General features: G+C 42.3%; 1 protein-coding gene across 3 annotated transcripts in view; it reads right to left on the reverse strand.

The window, feature by feature from the left end:
• LOC128689742 (uncharacterized) overlaps positions 1 to 20,839 on the reverse strand; it is a 166,398-nt gene that overhangs the window by 12,015 nt on the left and 133,544 nt on the right. For all 3 annotated transcript variants that reach the window (XM_070087548.1, XM_070087547.1, XM_070087549.1), the window contains 4 exons: positions 17,030 to 17,207; positions 4,986 to 5,134; positions 4,763 to 4,876; positions 3,384 to 3,544 (listed from right to left, as the gene is read on the reverse strand). In XM_070087548.1, coding sequence (XP_069943649.1) covers positions 3,384 to 3,544; positions 4,763 to 4,876; positions 4,986 to 5,134; positions 17,030 to 17,207 — 602 coding nt within the window. The remainder of the gene's footprint in view (positions 1 to 3,383; positions 3,545 to 4,762; positions 4,877 to 4,985; positions 5,135 to 17,029; positions 17,208 to 20,839) is intronic.

The following is a 20,839-nucleotide window of genomic DNA, read 5'->3' on the forward strand; positions in this document are numbered from 1 at the left end:
GTTAAGCGAGGAGAAGATGTATATTACAAATAGCTTTAATATTAAAGAATGAAATCCACATATGAATAAAATGTAATAAATGAAGTTTATTCTCTGAAGGTAAATCCACTTACTGAAATGTTGGGTTAAATACATAATTTGTTCATGTACAAAGGCTAACCACACTCTTAAATTAAGTATATTACAGTATTGTACTATATAGGTACTTTTATACAATGCATGATATTCAAGTAAGTTACATGATGAAGATTATGCAGTTTGTACCTGTTACAGTTTCTCACAGTCTGTTCTGAGTTAATTTCTTCAATATCTTTCTCTACTTCTTGTTATATGTTTTTTTTTCTGACCATACTGCTACAGATTTTAAAATATTTATTCTCCACAATATTTCATTAAAAATTTTACTGTTGTACTGGATAAATATTTATGGTACCTCAGGCAGATTTTTTTTGTTGTTATAACCAAGTGTATGTGAAATGAAAATTAATTTAGCCAGTATCTATAGATTAATTGACATACAGTGGACCCCCGGTTATTGGCCAACTCGGTGATCGGCCCATTTTTCGGCGCCCAGTTATCGGCCGTTTGGGACGTGTCTGTCCGCTGGTTGGGGCTGCTTACATGTCAGTTTGGCTGTGTCTCTTGGTGGCTGAGGAAGCTTCTGCTCATACATCCAAACATTTCGCTTATTTCCCATTGTAGTTTGTGTTTTTTTGCAGTGCAACTGTGAAATAAGCAACCATGGCTCCAAAGAAAGTTCCTGTGGTAAAGAAAGTGAGAAACACCATGGAATTTAAGCGTGAAGTGATCGAAAAGTTTGAGAGTGGTATGAGGGTGTTGGAACTTGCCAGGATGTACAGCAAGAATAAATCAACAATTACATCCATCCTGGCAAAGAAAGAACAAATCAAGGATGCTAATGTTGCAAAACGAGTAACTTTTCTAACTAAACAAAGGCCACCAATAATGGAAGAGATGGAAAAGTTATTATTATTGTGGATTAAGGAAAAAGAGTTAGTGGGAGACAGTGTTGTGGAGTCAATCATTTGTGAGAAGGCAAGGCAGTTGCATGAGGATCTTGCAAAGAAAATGCCTGGAACAAGTGCTGCAGTTTGTGAATTTAGGGCCAGCAAAGGATGGTTTGATAGATTTAAGAAGCGTAGTGGCATACACAGTGTTGTAAGGCATGGTGAGGCTGCAAGTTCTGACGAATGTGCAGCTGAAAAGTATGTTCACGAATTCCAGGACTATGTAAAGGCTAAAGGATTCGAACCCCAACATGTATTCAATTGTGATGAAACAGGCCCGTTTTGGAAGAAAATGCCAAACAGGACCTACATTATCCAGGAGGAAAAGGCACTGCCAGGACACAAGCCTATGAAAGATAGGCTTATTCTTTTGTTGTGTGGCAATGCTAGTGGGGATTTCAAAGTGAAGCCTTTACTTGTGTATTACTCAGAAAATCCCAGAGTTTTCAAGAAAAAACAATGTCATGAAGAATAGATTGTGTGCGATGTGGAAAGCTAATCATAAGGCATGGGTCACAAGGCAAATTTTCAGAGTGAGTTAATGATGTGTTTGGCCCAAGTGTGAAAAAATACCTCCTGGAAAAGAAATTGCCACTCAAGTGCCTCCTGGTATTGGACAATGCTCCTGCACATCCTCCAGACTTGGAAGACCAAGTCTTTAGGGACTTCAATTTTATAGAAGTGAAGTTCTTGCCTCCTAACATCACTCCTCTCCTCCAGCCCATGGACTAGCAGGTCATTTCTAACTTCAAAAAACTCTACACCAAAGCAGTGTTTCAAATGTGCTTTGAAGTAACCTTGGACACTCAGTTGGCCCTAAGAGAGTTCTGGAAGAATCACCTCGCTATCCTCCATTGCATAAGCCTTATAGGTAAGGCTTGGGAGGGAGTCATTTCCAGGATTTTGAAATCTGCTTGGAGAAAACTGTGGCCAGATTGTGTACAGGAGAGGGATTTTGAAGGGTTTGAGGCTGACCCTGACCCTGCTAACCCTGTGGACTCTATTGTGGCACTGGGGAAGTCCCAGGGGTTGGAGGTGAGTGGCGAGGATGTGGAAGAGTTGGTGGAGGACCACACGGAAGCGCTAACCACCGAAGAGCTGCAAGAGTTTCAACTTGAACAGCAACAGACTGCAGCTGAGGAACTTGCTTCAAAGGATGAGAAAGAGGGAGTGAAGGAGGTGCCTTCTTCATTGATTAAGAGCATTTGTGCAAAGTGGAATGATGTGCAAAGTTTTGTTGACAAGTACCACCTTGACAAAGCTGAAACAAGCCATATCTGCAACATGTTTAGTGGCAAAACCCTGTCCCACTTCAGGGAAATCTTAAAGAGATGCCAGAAACAGAGCACTCTGGACAATTATTCTGTAAGACAGGGGTCCAGTGACTCAAGCTGGTCCTAGTGGCATTAAAAGACAAAGAAGGGAAGTAATCCCAGAGAAGGCTTTGCTACCTAAAGTCTTTATGGAGGGGGATTCCCCTTCCAAACACTAACTCCTCCCTCTTTCCTCCTCCCTATCTTCCAGGAGCCAGCATTAGCCTTCACTAAAGGTTTTTTTTTTTTTTTTTTTTCAACAAGTCGGCCGTCTCCCACCGAGGCAGGGTGACCCAAAAAAGAAATAAAATCCCCAAAAAGAAAATACTTTCATCATCATTCAACACTTTCACCACACTCGCACATTATCACTGTTTTTGCAGAAGTGCTCAGAATACAACAGTCTAGAAGCATACACATATAAAGATACACAACATATCCCTCCAAACTGCCAATATCCCAAACCCCTCCTTTAAAGTGCAGGCATTGTACTTCCCATTTCCAGGACTCAAGTCCGACTATATGAAAATAACCGGTTTCCCTGAATCCCTTCACTAAATATTACCCTGCTCACACTCCAACAGATCGTCAGGTCCCAAGTACCATTCGTCTCCATTCACTCCTATCTAACACGCTCACGCACGCTTGCTGGAAGTCCAAGCCCCTTACCCACTAAAGGTATGTAATATTTATAAATTGTTAAAATATTATTTTTTTGCGAATATTTTTGTCTGGAATGGATTAATCGCATTTACACTAATTCTTATGGGAAATATTATTTCGGTTTTCAGCCGGCATTCTGGAATGGATTATGGCCGATAACCGAGGGTCCACTGTAGCTATTACTGCAAAGGTTACTACCATGACTAACTGCCAAAATGGCATCTCCTGTACTTATTCAGCAGAGTATTAAACCGAGGGAGCTTTCCTTTTAAAGGAGTTTAGAATTGAAATGAAAATCCATAATTCTAAAAGAAATACAAATGCACAATACATTAAGATACAGTCGAGATCTAAAAAATATATGATCAACTTATAGTACCTTAAGGTTGTGAGTGAAGTAATGTGGGCGTGTGTGGGTGAGAGGGAGGGTGTGTGACGCACCACTAAACAAGCATGGTCTCGTGATGCCCACCGAGATGTCAGTCTCAAAGGCCTTTCATCTTGATAAAGTTTGCGCTCTCGTCCATCATTCCGGCGCACCTGAATGAGTAAATGATAAATGATGCTTGCAAGGAGATGTTAACATGTGATGCTCCAACAACACAGCAAACAAAAGGTATTAAAGTTACAATCCTTAAAACAAAGTTTTAATGTACTGTATTGAGTATGTGATACTATGCATCAACAGTAAGTTCAACACATTAAACATCCTTGAAGGCATTGAGTATCACTTGGCCCGGTGGTCTGGTGGCTAAAGCTCCCGCTTCACACACGGAGGGCCCGGGTTCGATTCCCGGCGGGTGGAAACATTTGACACGTTTCCTTACACCTGTTGTCCTGTTCACCTAGCAGCAAATAGGTACCTGGGTGTTAGTCGACTGGTGTGGGTCGCATCCTGGGGGACAAGATTAAGGACCCCAATGGAAATAAGTTAGACAGTCCTTGATGACGCACTGACTTTCTTGGGTTATCCTGGGTGGCTAACCCTCCGGGGTTAAAAATCCGAACGAAATCTTATCTTATCTTATCTTATCTTATCCAGTATGCTTTCATATGAAAGTACTAGATTGGAGCATAACCAACAAAGAAAATTAATATTTGTAAAGAGTCTGACTACTAAAGCACCATTAAATCAAAAGTTATTCAGCAATATTGGATGAAATCAACAAATTATTATTTTTTGTATAAGAAGTATGACTGCAATAAGAAAATTAAAAGAACTGAGGCAACATCCTCATAATTACAATGGAATATTCGTGGCCTCAGGGGTAATCGGGGAGAGCTCCAGGTGTTGTTCTCCCAGTTTTCCCCAGTATGTGTTGGGTTACAAGAGCCTAAAGTTCATTCAGCAGTTATCTGTCCCATTGCTGCCCTACTGCTCTTACCTTATCTTCCCTTCTTGCAGACGGCCCTGCCTTTGACTTACGATCACTTATTGATATTTTGTCAGCAACTACTTTACTATATGAACTTTGACACACAACCCCTAGTGTCTCTTACAGCCCTTTCCTCTCCTCACCTCTGATCTCCTCTCCACCTAGCTGTTTATAGCCCCAGCACTATTTTCTGCCCCGTAGCACTGCATGACTCTTGTCGGTTTAGTGCTTTATTTGATTATAATAGTACTTACATCTTCATAAGTAATGTACTAATATTTATATTAAAAGAAATGCTGAACACAAACACTCAGTGAAAAAAATCAGCTAAAAACTATGTATATATAGTATTTATAAAGATTGGTACTGAACTTTTGCATACCTCATATATAGAAAAATTATTGACATTGTCTTGAATATTGTTGCACTGAAGTACCAGATGCATCAGCTCCTCACAAGTGGTCCTCTCGCTCACAAGTAAACTCTTGTACTGCGACTAAGAACAAAATATTAAAATACAAATCAAGCTAAAAGATATCGATATTTTATTGAAGTTTGCAAAATACAGAAAAAACATGACATTTTAGCAGAGGTATAGGACCTACCCCAGGAACCAGTGCACCATCATATACCCTGATGAGGCCACCAGGTCGCATCTTCAAGGCCAACTTGGAGTCTCCCCGGGGGTGGCATGACTGTAGTTCTGCTGGTCTGGAGTCATCCTCCAGTGTAAGGGTCATCCTCACAATGCCTCCTGTAAGGGTACAGAACCTCAGTCATTCTATCAGTAGAAAAAAATCAAGTTTTTCATTTAAATTATCTAAAGTGGAAGAGTACACATCTAAATGAATATGTATGATAGGTATTTCTTATTGTAGCTAAAGTATTTATAATTACAGGAGCACAGCTATGCTCATGACATCCCATCTTCGATGTGTATACATACACTATACATGTCTTTCAGGATCTTATTCAAATATTTAAGCAATACTCTTTTCTTAGTTTTCAGAACTATTTTCTCATATCCTTTAATGACTTCATAAATATTTGATTATCACACCTCTTTCGTTTCTACTTACAATACCAATAATAACTCTGCGACTAGCCGAGGACTCAAACCTGTGTCGTTTTGGCCTGCCTCATGGTGAGCGAAAATCGCATGACGCTCTAACCCACAGGACCACTCAATCCTACAAAAATCATGCACCCAACAGAGGTAGGTGTTTTATCATGATTTAAGGACATACGGTGGTGTGGGTGCTTCTAAGCAAATTTCATTCTACTCCTCATTTGGTGTACTAGCCTCCACAAGCAGTATATATAATACAGTGGACCCCCGGTATTCGATGGCATCGGTATTCGATAAATCCGGCATTCGATGCATTATATCGCAAAAAATTTTCCTTGGTATTCGACTGAAACCCCAGTATTCGATACGATTCGTATGAGACATTTCCACGTGTGGCCTGAACTGCCCCGTGTGTGCCAGTGTTTACAAGCCAGCCAGAGTGCGCGCATCTAAGGATACATTCGGTACATTCCATATTATCCATATTATCGCTGTGTTTGGTACTTGTTTCTGCAAAATAAGTCACCCTGGGCCCCAAGAAAGCTTCTAGTGCCAACCCTTTGAGAAAAAAGTCGCTAATGACTTATGAAATGAAGAAAGAGATAATTGCAAAGTACGAAAGTGGAGTGCGTGTGTCGGAGCTGGTTAGGTTGTATAATAAACCCCAATCAACCATCTCTACTATAGTGACCAGGAAAACGGCAATCAAGGAAGCTGTTCTTGCGAAAGGTGCAACTGTGATTACGAAACAGTGACCGCAAGTGTTAGAAAATGATGAGAGATTGTTATTGGTGTGGATAAATGAAAAACAGATAGCAGGAGGTAGCATCTCTCAAGCGATCATTTGTGAAAAGGCTAGGCAGTTGCATGACGATTTGGTGAAGAAATTGCCTGCAACTAATGGTGATGTGAGTGAATTTAAGGCCAGCAAAGGTTGGTTTGAAAGATTTAAGAATCGTAGTGGCATACATAGTGTGATTAGGCATGGTGAGGCTGCCAGTTCGGACCAAAATGCAGCAGAAAAATATGTGAAGGAATTCAAGGATTACATAGACAGTGAAGGACTGAAACCTGAACAAGTGTTTAATTGCGACAAAACAGGCCTGTTTTGGAAGAAAATACCAAGCAGGACCTACATTACTCAGGAGGAAAAGGCACTCCCAGGACATAAGTCTATGAAAGACAGGCTTACTCTTCTCATGTGTGCCAATGCTAGTGGTGATTGCAAAGTGAAGCCTTTATTGGTGTATCACTCTGAAACTCCCAGTGTTCAGGAAAAACAATGTCCTTAAGGCTAATTTGTGTGTGCTGTGGAGGGCAAACAGTAAGGCATGGGTCACTAGGGACTTTCTCTATGACTGGTTACACCAAGCATTTGCCCCCACTGTGAAAAATTACCTATCTGAAAAGAAATTAGACCTTAAGTGCCTCCTGGTATTAGACAATGCCCCTGGTCATCCTACAGACTTGGCAGAGCAACTTTCTGGGGACATGAGCTTCATTAGGTCAAGTTTTTGCCTCCTAATACCACTCCTCTCCTGCAGCCCATGGACCAGCAGGTCATTTCCAACTTCAAGAAACTGTACACAAAAGCTATGTTTCAAAAGTGCTTTATAGTGACCACAGAAACTCAACTGACTCTAAAAGAGTTTTCGAAGGATCACTTTAATATCCTCAATTGTATAAACCTTATAGGTACGGCTTGAGAGGGAGTGATTAAGAGGACCTTGAACTCTGCTTGGAAAAAACTGTGGCCAGAATGTGTAGACAAAAGGGATTTTGAAGGATTTGAGGCTAACCCTGAGAATCCTATGCCAGTTGAGGAATCCATTGTGGCATTGGGGAAGTCCTTGGGGTTGGAGGTTAGTGGGGAGGATGTGGAAGAGTTGGTGGAGAAGGACAGTGAAGAACTAACCACTGATGAGCTGATAGATCATCTTCAACAGCAAGAGGCCACACTTGAGGAAACTGCTTCGGAGGAGGGGATAGAGAAATTGAAGAAGTTGCCTACTTCAAAGATTAAGGAAATGTGTGCAATGTGGCTTAAAGTGCAAACCTTTTTTGATGACAATCACCCTAACACAGCTATTGCAAGCCATGCTGGTGACTATTACATTAACAATGTACACGAGGGCCTGGGATCTTCAATCAACTTGGCGTCCACCAGGACGCTGACAAGTCCCTAGGACAGCTCTACATCGGGCTGCTAACGAAGTCACTGGCTTCTTGGACCTCTTGGGGAGGGTCGATGGTGCTTGTGCAAGCAGCAGATCCCTGGGCAACTTGCTGCTGTTTGCAATGGCTGTCTGCCGATGAGAGACAGGCACCTAGCAACATCTGTTGTTGGGGCAATGGATGAATTCCCTGCTATGTTTGTTAACTGCTCATTACTCTGTAATTTGTCTATGATTGTAATCATGTCATAACGTGTTTATCATTCATTACCTTTGAAACTTGTCATGATTGTGACCAGCTCTACCTGGAGCTCATTACCTTTGTAAATTCTCATGATTAATGTGTTTATGATTCATTACCTTTGCAATTATTCATGAGTGTGACCAGCTCAACCTGGAGCTCACTACCTTTGTAACTTGGTCATGATTATGACCAGATCTAGTTCATTACCTTTGTAACTTGCTCAGCTATCAAAACTTTGGAGTCCAGTCCCTGGACCAATTATGTACCTCTGTAATCTTTTGACTACCGCCCACAGGATGGGTATGGGGTGCATAATAAACATATTAAACTAAACTTAAACTAAGGTACAGGCCACTATGGACAGATATGTTGTGCGACAGAAATCCAGTGACTGAAGCTGGTCCTAGTGGCATTAAAAGAAGAAGGGAAGTAACCCCGGAAAAGGACTTGCTACCTCAAGTCCTAATGGAAGGGGATTCCCCTTCTAAACACTAACACCTCTCCCCTCCTCCCATCCCATCAATCATCACCAGATCTTCATTAAAGGTAAGTGTCAATTATTTTATTGTTATTGTAATTATTCTATTGCATTAAATTTAATATTTCATGTAGTAAATTTTTTTTTTCATACTTTTGGGTGTCTTGCACGGATTAATTTGATTTCCATTATTTCTTATGAGGAAAATTGATTCGGTTTTCGATATTATCGGTATTCGATGAGCTCTCAGGAACAGATTAATATCGAATACCGGGGGTCCACTGTATTGTAACCACGAACGAGTGGTATTTAATCAATAACAACACTGCGACTAGCTGAGGACTCAAACCCAAGTTGTTTTGGCCCACCTCATGGTGATGCTTGTGGAGACTAGTACACTAAATGGGGAGTAGAATGAAATTAGCTCAGAGGCACCCACACCACCGTATGTCCTCAAATCACGGTAAAACACCTAGTTCTGCTGGGTGCATGATTTTTGTAGGCCTGAGTGGTCCTGTGGGTTAGAATGTCATGTGATTTTCGCTCACCATGAAGCGGGCCAAAATGACATGGGTTTGAGTCCTCGGCTAGTCGCAGTGTTGTTATTGATTAAATACCACTCGTTCGTGGTTACAATATTATAATACCAAGATGGTTAGATTTTGCCACCGAAGTGGCTAGTTTATTGTGCACCCCATATCCATCCTGTGGACGGTAGCGGGAGAGCATGTGGATACACAAAAGGCCTAGGAACTAGGCCCCAAAGGGTTAACAGGAATACATATGGATTTATATCTACATATCTATAGTTCACTTATCTGTTACAAGCAAATTTAGGAAATTTGCTTAGTATATCTGGTATCTTATTTTCATTAATAAGATATCTTGACATGTCACATAGGTTATTATACTGTCTGTCTCTGTATTCCTCAATAAGTGGACAATTAAGCACATAGTGTTCAAGACAGTGACCATATGCCTGATCACATAATTTACATTTAGTTTGATCATCATCTGTGTGTCTCCCAAACTGCCAGAAGTACTTGTAACCAAGCCTAAGCCTGGCCACTACAACATCAGTCAGTCTGTTCACATTGCAAGTTGCTCCATAAACATACTTATCTACGTTCATGTTATCATAGTGGGTTATAGATCTACTCAGGCTTCTAACTGCATTCCTATAACAATCATCTTCATTATTTACTTCTCTCCTAATATTATTCCTAATGCTAGACACAGTTATACCAAAGTTATATTCTACGTTCTCCTTCTGGATACTCTTCTTGGCTAACATATCAACTTTATCATGAAGGAGTAATCCAATGTGTGATGGGATCCATAGCAATTGTACATTAATTCCTTTGTCCCTAATTTTTGAGTATCTATACCTGGCTTCCCCAATGAGCATGTTGTTGGAGTCATTATATGAGCCAAGAGCCTTCAATGATGACATAGAATCAGTAATGATGATAGAGTCAAGCTCAGTGTCATAGGTTAGCTTTAGCGCCATTAGGATTGCAAACAATTCAGTTTGCAGTGTAGACGCCCAGTTGTTAATTCTTATGCCTAACTCAACAAATTTATTATCGTTCTTAACTAGGGAGGTGGCAATAAGAGCAGATGCAGCCCTGCCAGAAGACTCCTGTTTAGATCCATCAGTGTATATAACTTGTGATAACTTATTACTACCAGCTAGGCGAAAAATTTCTTCTTGAGCAGTTGCTCTAACAAGAGATTTAAGGAAGGGATTACTAGCAATGAGCTTCTTGGGAGGGACTTGTAGGTATGTGATATTAAATGAACACATCTTCCATGGAGGGGTGAAATGCTCTTGTTGCCTACAGTGATCCAGTTCATGCAGGTTATAAAACTTAATGCAATTGCACGTTTTCACAATCCATTTAGATCTGTGTGTATTTACCTCTAGACACTTGGTAAGATTCACTGTGACAGTGTCTGGTTCGTTTCTCAACATTCTAATACCGAGTACAGTGTTAATTTCAACAATCCTATCACTGATACTAGAAATACCAAGCTCCTTCCTCATGTTAAGAACTTTTGTAGATCTGGGACAGCCAAGAATAATCCTGAGAGCTTCATTTTGCATTAACTCCAAGGGTCGGAGGGAACTTTCTCTAGCTAATATCAACATGGGAGCAGCATAATCAATTAAGGACCTAACATAGGCTATGTACATCATTCTCACGATTCTCACATTAGCACCATAGTTGGGATTGTAACCAGCAACAGCTTTGAGAGCATTTAGCCTAGCTTTGCATTTCTTGTTTAGTTGTGGTATAGTGGATTTGTTAAAGGGTACATCTACACCAAGATATCTGTAAGTTTTAACGTAGCTAATGATTTCACCCTGCAAATAGATGGGTGGGGGATGTCGTTTGCTTGTTAATATCTTTGTTTTAGAGGAAGATATTATAAGGCCTAGTCGATTACAAATTGCTTGAACTTCATTAAGAATGGTATTCATCTTCTTATGCCCTGTTGTATGGATCATGATATCATCAGCATAGCTTATAGCTATATGTTTAGGTGAGGCAGGTAGAGCATTTAGGAGAGCATTAATCAGAATATTAAATAGCATGGGACTAAGAACTCCTCCCTGCGGTGTACCTAAAGACATTTCTTTAGAATCACTTCTGAAGCCTTGGTAAAGGACAGAGGATACTCTATTTGACAGGTATCCTATTATCCAGCAGAGTAAGCTACCACCAATATTCATTTTGGCTAGTTCATGTAGTATAACGGTTCTGTTCGCAATATCAAATGCAGATTTTAGATCAAGAAAAGTGGTAAAACTAGTAGAGGTGTGTGCAGTGAGAAAGGTGGAAATACAGTTCTGCACACTTTTACCTTTCATGAACCCATAGAGGTAGGGGGAAAGTTGATGTCTGATTCTGTAGTACAATCTGTTAAGCATCATTCTTTCAAAAGTTTTGCAAAGACAACTAGTTAAGGAGATCGGCCTAAATGTATCAGGCTGTTGGGGCTTAGGGATAGGCACAATGAGACTATTGGTCCAAGAAGTAGGAAGAACGCCCTCAATGTAACTGAGATTATACAGTGCCAACAAAGGATTATCAGGCACGTGCCTTAGAGTTCTGAGAATATCATAGGTTATACCATCCTCTCCAGGAGCAGTTGATCGACCTTTGGTTAATGCATTATCTAATTCATACTCGGTAAAGAGGCAATCACTCTCATCAATATTTTGGCTCATAAAATTAATCAGTTTCAACATTTCTTCAGAAGTACTCTCTAAATTTTTTCTAATATGAGATGGAAGGCTTTCATGCCTGGATGTTTTGGACCAGTCATTTATGAGGTCATTTGCTTTTTCAAGAGGAAAGGGATGAGCAACATTGCCAGTCTTTTTCCTGGTTATTTTATTTATACCTTTCCAAGCCAAACTCAAAGGGGTGGACCTATTTAATCCACTAACAAACTGTTCCCATTCCTGTTGCCTAAGTTCTTCCTTTCTATTCCTTGCATTTGTTAGTGCAGCTTGGAACGTTCTGAGCAGGTCTGGGGTTCTACATTCACGGTATGCTTTACCAATCCTCCTAGCTGCATGTGTTAGATTGTGCAGCTGTGGATCATTATAGTATTTACATTGGTTTTTATTGTTATTTATAGTGGAGGGTCTTTGTTTCCTATTCCTGCCCACTTGATCTGTGAGAACACTCTCAATAGTGGTAATTAAATCATCATTAAATTTTTGTGTGCCAGTGGGCTCGTAATTCTTATACCATTGATCCAAGTGGTTAATAAAGTTGTCTCTGTGTTCTGGTTTGAGAATAAGTTTCCTCCTTCTGTATTTAGCTCCTTGATTGCTGGAGATGTGATCAAGATTGACAGTTGTTAGTCTTGGGAAGTGATCAGATAGAAGATCATCAACTATGACAGAGTCATGCATCGTATATGATGTATTAAATCCAAGACACAGATCTAGTATGCCACCATATATGTGAGTAGGCTCAGTAGTGCCCACAATTCGAACATTGTCATGCTCATTCAGCAATCTCACTAGTTTAGTTCCATTGGTGTTTGTAATAGACCCACCAATATTCTTATGTCTGGCATTAAAATCTCCAAGAATGATGGTAGGTTCACTATTGATGCGATCTGGTAAAGCATCAGGTCGAAGCTGGTTCGCTGGGGCATAGAGATTAAAAATGTTTATGGAAAAATCGCCTGCATATACTTTGACACCATGATACTGCATGTTAACTCGACTCTGCAAGGAAAGGAGTGAATGTGGCAAGTTCTTTCTGACATACATCACACAACAGTTGGTTGACCTTAGGTTATAAGCTGCATATCCAGGCAAGTTTGGTGGAGGTGCTCCATCTTTCAATCTACATTCCTGCAAACAGATGACATCAATATTCTTGGTTGCACTAATATGATGTAAGTCAGGCAACCGCTTCCTGATGGAAGCAATGTTCCATGAAAAGATTTGTAATGTATCCATTGTAGTGAGTTATTACAATCTCTTGCTCATAAGATGGTAAAACTATTATGCTTTGACTGCAGTGTGCAGACACTTAAGAGCAAATAGCATAGTGTGTACGTCTTTATCTTCAGAACCTTTATTTTTAAGCATTTTTCGGCATTTTGGCAGCCAGTTATAAGGCAATTTTTGAAGGCAAGAGTTATGGGCTTCTTTCTCACAAATTGCTGGAAGCTGAACGGAGATTGCTGCACTTTTGACATCATCACCATGCTCAAGAGCATCATCCTGATTACATATATTTATTAAACTTGTCAGGATCTGTTCAAGATGCTCAATTTTTTTCTGGAAATTTGTTATAATATGAGGAAGGTCAGGCGAATCCAATGCCTCTCCGGAGGATTGCACTTCTGGGTTAGAGCTTCCTTTAACACCTATCACCTTAACAGGTACCATGGTTACATTAGTGTTCTCTGTTTCATCATTCATTGCAGGTAGGTCCTGTGCATCTGACTCATCTCCAATTTCCAGGGGGGTTACCTGTGTGGTGTCCGTCTGACTGTTGTAGTTGTGTGTATTGGGAGAAATGACAAACTCATCCCCATATTCAGGTGTAGCCATAGGTATCTGTAGTGGCAGACCAGTAGTTCCATATGTGCTAGCAGGGATGGCTAGCTCCTCCACAGCTGGTGTGTGTGATGGCATTCTGGTATCACCAGAATTGTTTGCAGTGAGGTGGGGTTCTTGCACACTTTGCAGAGGTTCAGTCTCAGATCTGGCTGTGGTAGACTGGATGGCCCCATCCTCAGTTACCATTAAAGGACTGTTATCAGGTTTACCTCGAAGGTTGTTTGGGTTCTGACTGCAGTCCTTGTGGGAAACTGTAACCCCAACTTCTTTACAGTTAATACATTTAAATTTTTGGCTGTCAGGGCCTACTGTGCATTCTCTAGTAGAATGTTTCCCAGCACACTTACCACACCAAGAATGTAGTATTCCACAGTCTACTGCAACATGGCCATAGTGCTGGCATTTGTAACACCTACGTTTAGGGGGTAGGTACACTTCGATGTTTAGGAAACGTAAACCATGCACCCAGATATTCCGGGGGAGGGGCACAGGACCCACCCAACTGGCAATAATTTGGGATTTTCCTTTAAGTCTTTTAGGCTTGATGATATGCTCACTTAGAGTCAGATGGGATGGGTCCATGCAGAGTGGGTATCCAAAGATTATGATACTGACCCATTTTTTAAAGTGGTGAGTGTCTGATTGAGGTCGGAGCAGCTTAATATCCCCATAAGGTGTACTAAGTAGATCATTGATCAGCTCTTTATTCTGTTCCACAAACACAAAGTTGTGTGTGTTTTTCCTAAATTGGATCCTTGAGTTAGGATGCTTGTTTACAGCTTCCATTAGCCATGCACACTTAGCAGGCAGCGGGGTGTTGTCAGGGAAGTTCAGCTTAACACATTCTTCCTTTGAAGAAAGACTTCTTGCAGCCTCTGTGCACCAAGGACGTTTAGTATCACATTGTGTACGAGTCAAGTGAGTCTGACTACGTCGACGCTCTAGCCCTTTCTCACTTTTTCTCTTTTGTTTACTTTTAAAGGTCTGGAAGCTATCATCATTTCCATCACCTGCAGAAATAGGTTCCTCTATGACAGTTGCCATGTTTGCCAGTGATGATATCTGGTGTAAGACTCACAACACAAGAATTCCTCGCTTATCTTTCCCTTATAGCTTATGCAAAAGCAAATATTCACTACAAAGTCAGAAGTCCAAAATAGATCACAAGACACAAGTGCTCAAATTCAATGAACACCTCCAACCATACTCAACCCAGACCACCACCACTCAATACGACACACACCCCACCAAAAACACACTCAGAGACCTCTTGTATGTGTGTTAATAATATGGTACATATAATGATATAATGGATGGTACAGGCGAGGTCTTATACCATATCACAAATTACAAAGATGAACAGAGAGAGAGAGAGAGAGAGAGAGAGAGAGAGAGAGAGAGAGAGAAAGTAGGTAATATTGAGCATAAACTTAGAATTCTGACATACATCACATTAAACATGAGGTTCAAATGATAACTTCCACTTGAGATAGTTCAGGCTACTGCCACCTAATGTACCTTACTGAAATAATAATATAGCAGACATCACAATGAATGCTGAAGACAACCTCTTACCCCAACCATAGATTGTAAACAGAATTACTAAAAAAAAAAAAAAAAAAAAAAAAAAAAAAAAAAAAAAAAAAAAAAAAAAAAAAAAAAAAAAAAAAAAAAAAAAAACTAGGTAATGTTACAATGACAAAGAGATAAATCACTGTGGAGGACTTGCTTGGTCCATCCTGGGTAACTCACACATTACTATGTTATACATGTAGGCAAGCATAAGCAGCTGTAGATAGATGAACCAGTACCTAAACAATCTCACTTACACACGCATTACTATGTATGACAAGTGTTACCAAGTACACCAAGTGTACACTTTATCACTTAGAATACACTTTTGTTGATGTAAATATAGGTGAGAGTGGTACACCGCTGGTCGTAATAAACACACTGAACTTCTCAAGGTCACACACTAGGCCCAGCTTCTGGAGTTACCAGCGTTTTAATGTGTTTATTATGTGTCAGTGCGTGTCTGCAGTCATTAAATTGGTGTATCAGAAGTTAAACACTACAATCCAGTTGATCAAATAGTCTAAAACAATTTACACAATGTATAACTAGAAGTATAATGATTGCAAATTGTTACTATTACAATTTTAACTAGGCGCTAGACCCACTAGATGAGATGGCAAGGAACATAGATGTTAACAGGCTGACTCTTGCTTAACACAGTTGAAAGGTAACCGAATTACTCAAGTAAGAAAGTATTCATGAAGCTGAACATTATGCAGGAGTAAGCTTGTTCACAGTAAAAATACAAAGCATAAGTTACACACTCACACCACAGATGAACACTGCAATTTGAAATATTACTGGGAATTTAGCAGTAAAGTTTCAGTCTGAACGAGAAAATGTATTAGAAAACACAGCAATGACACTAGGACAAGCAACTTAATTATGTAACCGTATTTAATAGTTCAGTTACACTGAGCAGAGCATGTATTACACTGATTTATCAAATGTAAGGAGTCACTACACTGAAGTACACTCTGAGCCTTTTAAAGTCTTAATACAGGCTTACAAGTGACAATTAACTGTTGGGGAAAGCAGCACTTAACACTTCTAGCACACGTATGACAGATGAATGTTCACTGTGTACAAGCCAATCACCACAAGCTTACTATGTTTATAAGTGAACCTCTGGCATGTCCCACTCAAAATGTCAGCACTGCAATGCTCGTCAAATTGTTCTCAAGCCACTACAGGAAACACTGGTATGCCAGCAGCACTGCAGAACGTATACAGACATGCTGGGCCCTAGGACAGCTATTATTGCAGGCTGCCTTAGCTTGTTCTGGCTAGCTTTTAGTGCTGCCCTCAAGCTTGCTTGACTGTGCTCACCAAGCCCGCGCCAACCACCCGGACACCTGCTTACAGCAGGCAGGCAGGCAGGCACACAGGAGACACTCGCAAGATGAGCGGAGTGCGGCACAGAGGACACGGGCACTCAAGCACCCATGTGGTCTGGCAAAAAATCGCCTCTAGACCACAAGCAAATAGAGGCGAACGGCTGAGTTCCAAATCGAGGAAGGAGAAGGGACAAGGAAAGGATATTCACCTCGCTAGACACAGGGTGTAGTGGTGGGCACTTTTAATACTTTCAATTTTCTTCATAATTAATGTTTCTTAGTTCTGGAAGCCACTGCATAGCATGTCTCTAGAGTTATCCTATTTTATTTATATGATTTCCATTAATAGCTCGATCCCTGCAAACAAAGTTAAATGAGTACATTATTATTACATTCATAGGGGTGTGCTAAACCTACATGTTGAGATCATACAGTACCTGGGGAATGGGAGGAATTAAGGTTTGATCCAAGGGAGGGGAGCACACTCAATGAATACAACTCAGTGAGGACACACACTAAAAATTGAAAGTAGATCCGGGTATGAGCATTTTTCTTAATGCCATTTTGATTCTTTAAGATATATTTCTTTTAGTGTAATATTATGTATTCTTTAAATTTGTGAAAAGAGAGATAATTTGTATAATATTTAATTCTAATATAAAACCACAACTTACCAGTTTTTCTGACAGTGATTTCCATGGTTAAGTAGAAAAGGTTGGGATCTCGATGTTTCATCCTAAACTTTGAGAGTATGGACTGAACGAGCTCCCTGCAGGTGGTGGTATACGCTATGCACACAGTCTTGTACTCCATCTCCTGCATCAGGCACCTCACCCACACACGCACCGTAGTCTGAAAATCAAAACCTTGGTTAGTTAGTAGCGATAAATTTTGAAATTTGACGTAGAAACATGCCGGAAGGACACTGAATAGCCAACACCAGTCAGACGGCCCCTCGGGTATTCCCGCTGGGGTCATTGCATTTCTTCTCAACTGGGCCCGTCGGTTTCTTCCAGTCGGGTCCCCTCGGTTTCTTCCCATTGGCGCCTTCGTGTCTCCCTGTTAGCATCGAGTCTTCCTGTTGGCTGGCGCCCTCGAGTCTCCCTGCCGGCGCCCTCGAGTTTCCATGTCGGCGCCCTCGAGTCTCCCTGCCGGCGCCCTCGAGTCTTGCTGTCGGCGCCCTCGAGTCTCCATGCCGGCGCCCTCGAGTCTCCATGCCGGCGCCCTCGAGTCTCCATGCCGGCGCCCTCGAGTCTCCATGCCGGCGCCCTCGAGTCTCCATGCCGGCGCCCTCGAGTCTCCATGCCGGCGCCCTCGAGTCTCCATGTCGGCGCCCTCGAGTCTCCATGTCGGCGCCCTCGAGTCTCCATGTCGGCGCCCTCGAGTCTCCATGTCGGCACCCTCGAGTCTCCATGTCGGCACCCTCGAGTCTCCATGTCAGCACCCTCGAGTCTCCATGTCAGCACCCTCGAGTCTCCATGTCGGCGCCCTCGAATCTCCCTGCCAGCACCCTCGAGTCTCCCTGCTGGTGCCTTCGGTTGTTATAATCTCAGTTTTACCTCACAGGATGGGTATGGGGTGCATAAGAAAGATATTAAACTACTAACTACCTCCCTTCCCCGTCCTTCTCCCTTTGAACGACCCCTGGTGACCTCACTTAACTTTTCCCTCCCGGCAGCTACAAGACACAGCGGGTGTAGCTGACAACACACTGTATATACATAGCATATCATAACAAACGGGGGCCTCGAGGAAGATGCCTTTCATGTCAGTAATGAGTTCTTCATTCAAAGATCAAACCTGATTGCCTCCCACTCCCCTGGCGCTGTATGACCCGTACGAGTTTAGTGCCTCTTCCAAGAATATAATAATAATAACATTCCTTGATCCGAGGAATTGAACCTGCTGTCCTGTTGGATTTAATCTGAATGCCTCCGGGTCCCCTTGGCGCTGTATGACCCCTGTGGTTTAGCGCTCCCCATGCAATACAATAATTATAAATGATAATTAACAAGAGGAAAAATATAAGGACTTCAACAGACGGCAAATCACGAGGAAGCGCTAAACCAATAAGGGTTATCAGTACCTGGAGAACGGGAGATAATCGGGTTTTAATTCGAGGAAGGGGAGGGTAACCCCCGATCCCTGGATCAAGAGCCCTTCATCGGAGGCAAGACACCCCACCTCTAGAACGGTGAATGTAGTTTGATTAATGAGAAAAAAAAAAGACAGACTTCAGACACTACTTCCTCTTACATGAACACAAGTGAGGGAGATTTAGGATACTGTGGACCCCCCCCCCCTCCCCAACACACAGCCAATACCTCCAACAGCAAGCCTCGCGTGACCCCGACTTGAGTAATTAGTACGTCATTTAAGAAGGCGTGCAGTGGTAATGACAGAATTATTAGCGAAAGTTAGGATAACTGCAGTGAGCGAGGATGCAGGATCTCAGATAGTGAACAAAAAAGAGCTAGTACAGGCCATGAAAATGCAACAGTGGTACAGGATGAGCACAGGCAACCAGCAATATTATTATAATCAAGGGGAAGCGCTAAACCCGTAGGATTATACAGCGCCTGGGGGGATGTGGAAGGCATTAAGACTTAATTCGGGGAACTGGAGCACAGATCCAATTCCCTAAATCAAGAGCCCCTCACCAACATCAAGGAACCTTCCGTGACGGGCAACCAGCCATAGCAAACGTACTCCTTTGGAGATGCGGACAAGTGTGCATGTGTACGTACACGTACGCACATAGTATGGATGGGTTCAGGACATTTATTAAAAGAAACGTGTCGCCACTAACAGATTTATTAGTCCTTTAATAAATGTTTTGAACTGTACAAAAGTGTGTTTATCCTCAGCTTGGAAACTTCACACCCCACACCCACCCTCCCACACAACCCCACACACACCCCACACACACACCCACCCACCCACACAACCCCATATACACCCCACACACACACACCCACCCACACAACCCCACACACACCCCACACACACACCCACCCACCCACACAACCCCACATACACCCCACACACACACACCCACACACTCCACACACACACCCACCCACCCACACAACCCCACAACCCCACACCCCCCACACACACCCACACACACACCCCACACCCCCCCCCACACACACCCACCCACCCGCCCACACACACACCCACACCCCCCCACACACCCACCCACCCACATACACACCCACACACACCCACACCCACCCACCCACACACATGCACACCCCACCCACCCACACCCACACACACACACACACATTAGCCAGTGAAACTGATGAAAGGAAAGCTGCAGTGGAGGAAACCAAATTAAATGAGGGGATACACAGGGATATGCAGTGGGAGAATGAAAGGGTGAGGTCAGTCTTTGTGTATGGGCTCCAGGAAATTGAAGGGGAAACATATGAAGCAAGAAAACAAGGGGAAAAAAAAGCAATTGAAAGCATCATGAAAGCAATAGAAGACGACATGACCCAGCTGGAAAATTTTCGGAGAATAGGGGGGTTTGTAAAAAAAAGAACCCGGCCAGTGAGAGTGACCTTCAAGGCAGAAGCGACTCGGACCAGGATCCTGCAGGAGAAAGCACGATTAAGGGACATGCCGGCATACAGGAAGGTGTATCTCGACCGCGACAGAACACAAGAAGAAAGGCAGAAACTGAGAGAGATGGTACAAAGGCGAAAGGAGGAAAGAGAGGGGATGGAGAAGACAGACAGGAGATCCCAGACCCAGGAAGAAGATCAAATACAGCCTCCCTCACAACTTCCTATAGAAGCCTCCCAACCAGGTCAACCCCAGTGCAACCAAACACTCTAAATCAAAACACCCATGCCACATCCAATGCCCCCACCCACTACATTACAAACTCCACCCCCACAGCAACAACCCATAGTTCCTTATCAGGTCTCCCACTTCCCCAACCCCAATATACCTCCCAGACCACAGTCTTAGAAAAGAAGTTGAAGGTGTGGTATACAAATGCAGATGGAATAACAAACAAGTATGAGGAGTGGCACAAAAGAATCAAAGAGACATCCCCAGACATAATAGCACTCACAGAAACAAAACTCACCAGAATAATAACAGATTCAATCTTTCCATCCGGATATCAAATCCTCAGGAAAGACAGAGGGAGGAGAGGGGGAGGAGGAGTTGCACTGCTCATTAAAACCAGTGGGGTTTTGAGAAAATGGAAGGAATGGATGGCACGGGCGAAAGGGACTACTTAGTAGGAACAATCCAGTCTGAGGGATATAAGGTGATAATTGCAGTAATGTACAACCCACCACAGAACTGCAGGAGGCCAAGAGAAGAATACGATGAGAACAACAGAGCAATGATCGACACACTAGCCGAGGTGGCAAGGAGAGCACACATGGGGGGAGCAAAGTTACTAGTTATGGGTGATTTCAATCACAAGGAGATTGACTGGGAAAACCTGGAGCCCCATGGGG

The sequence above is a fragment of the Cherax quadricarinatus genome, chromosome 22 (assembly GCF_038502225.1).
Source record: "Cherax quadricarinatus isolate ZL_2023a chromosome 22, ASM3850222v1, whole genome shotgun sequence".
Taxonomy (NCBI): Eukaryota; Metazoa; Arthropoda; class Malacostraca; order Decapoda; family Parastacidae; genus Cherax; species Cherax quadricarinatus.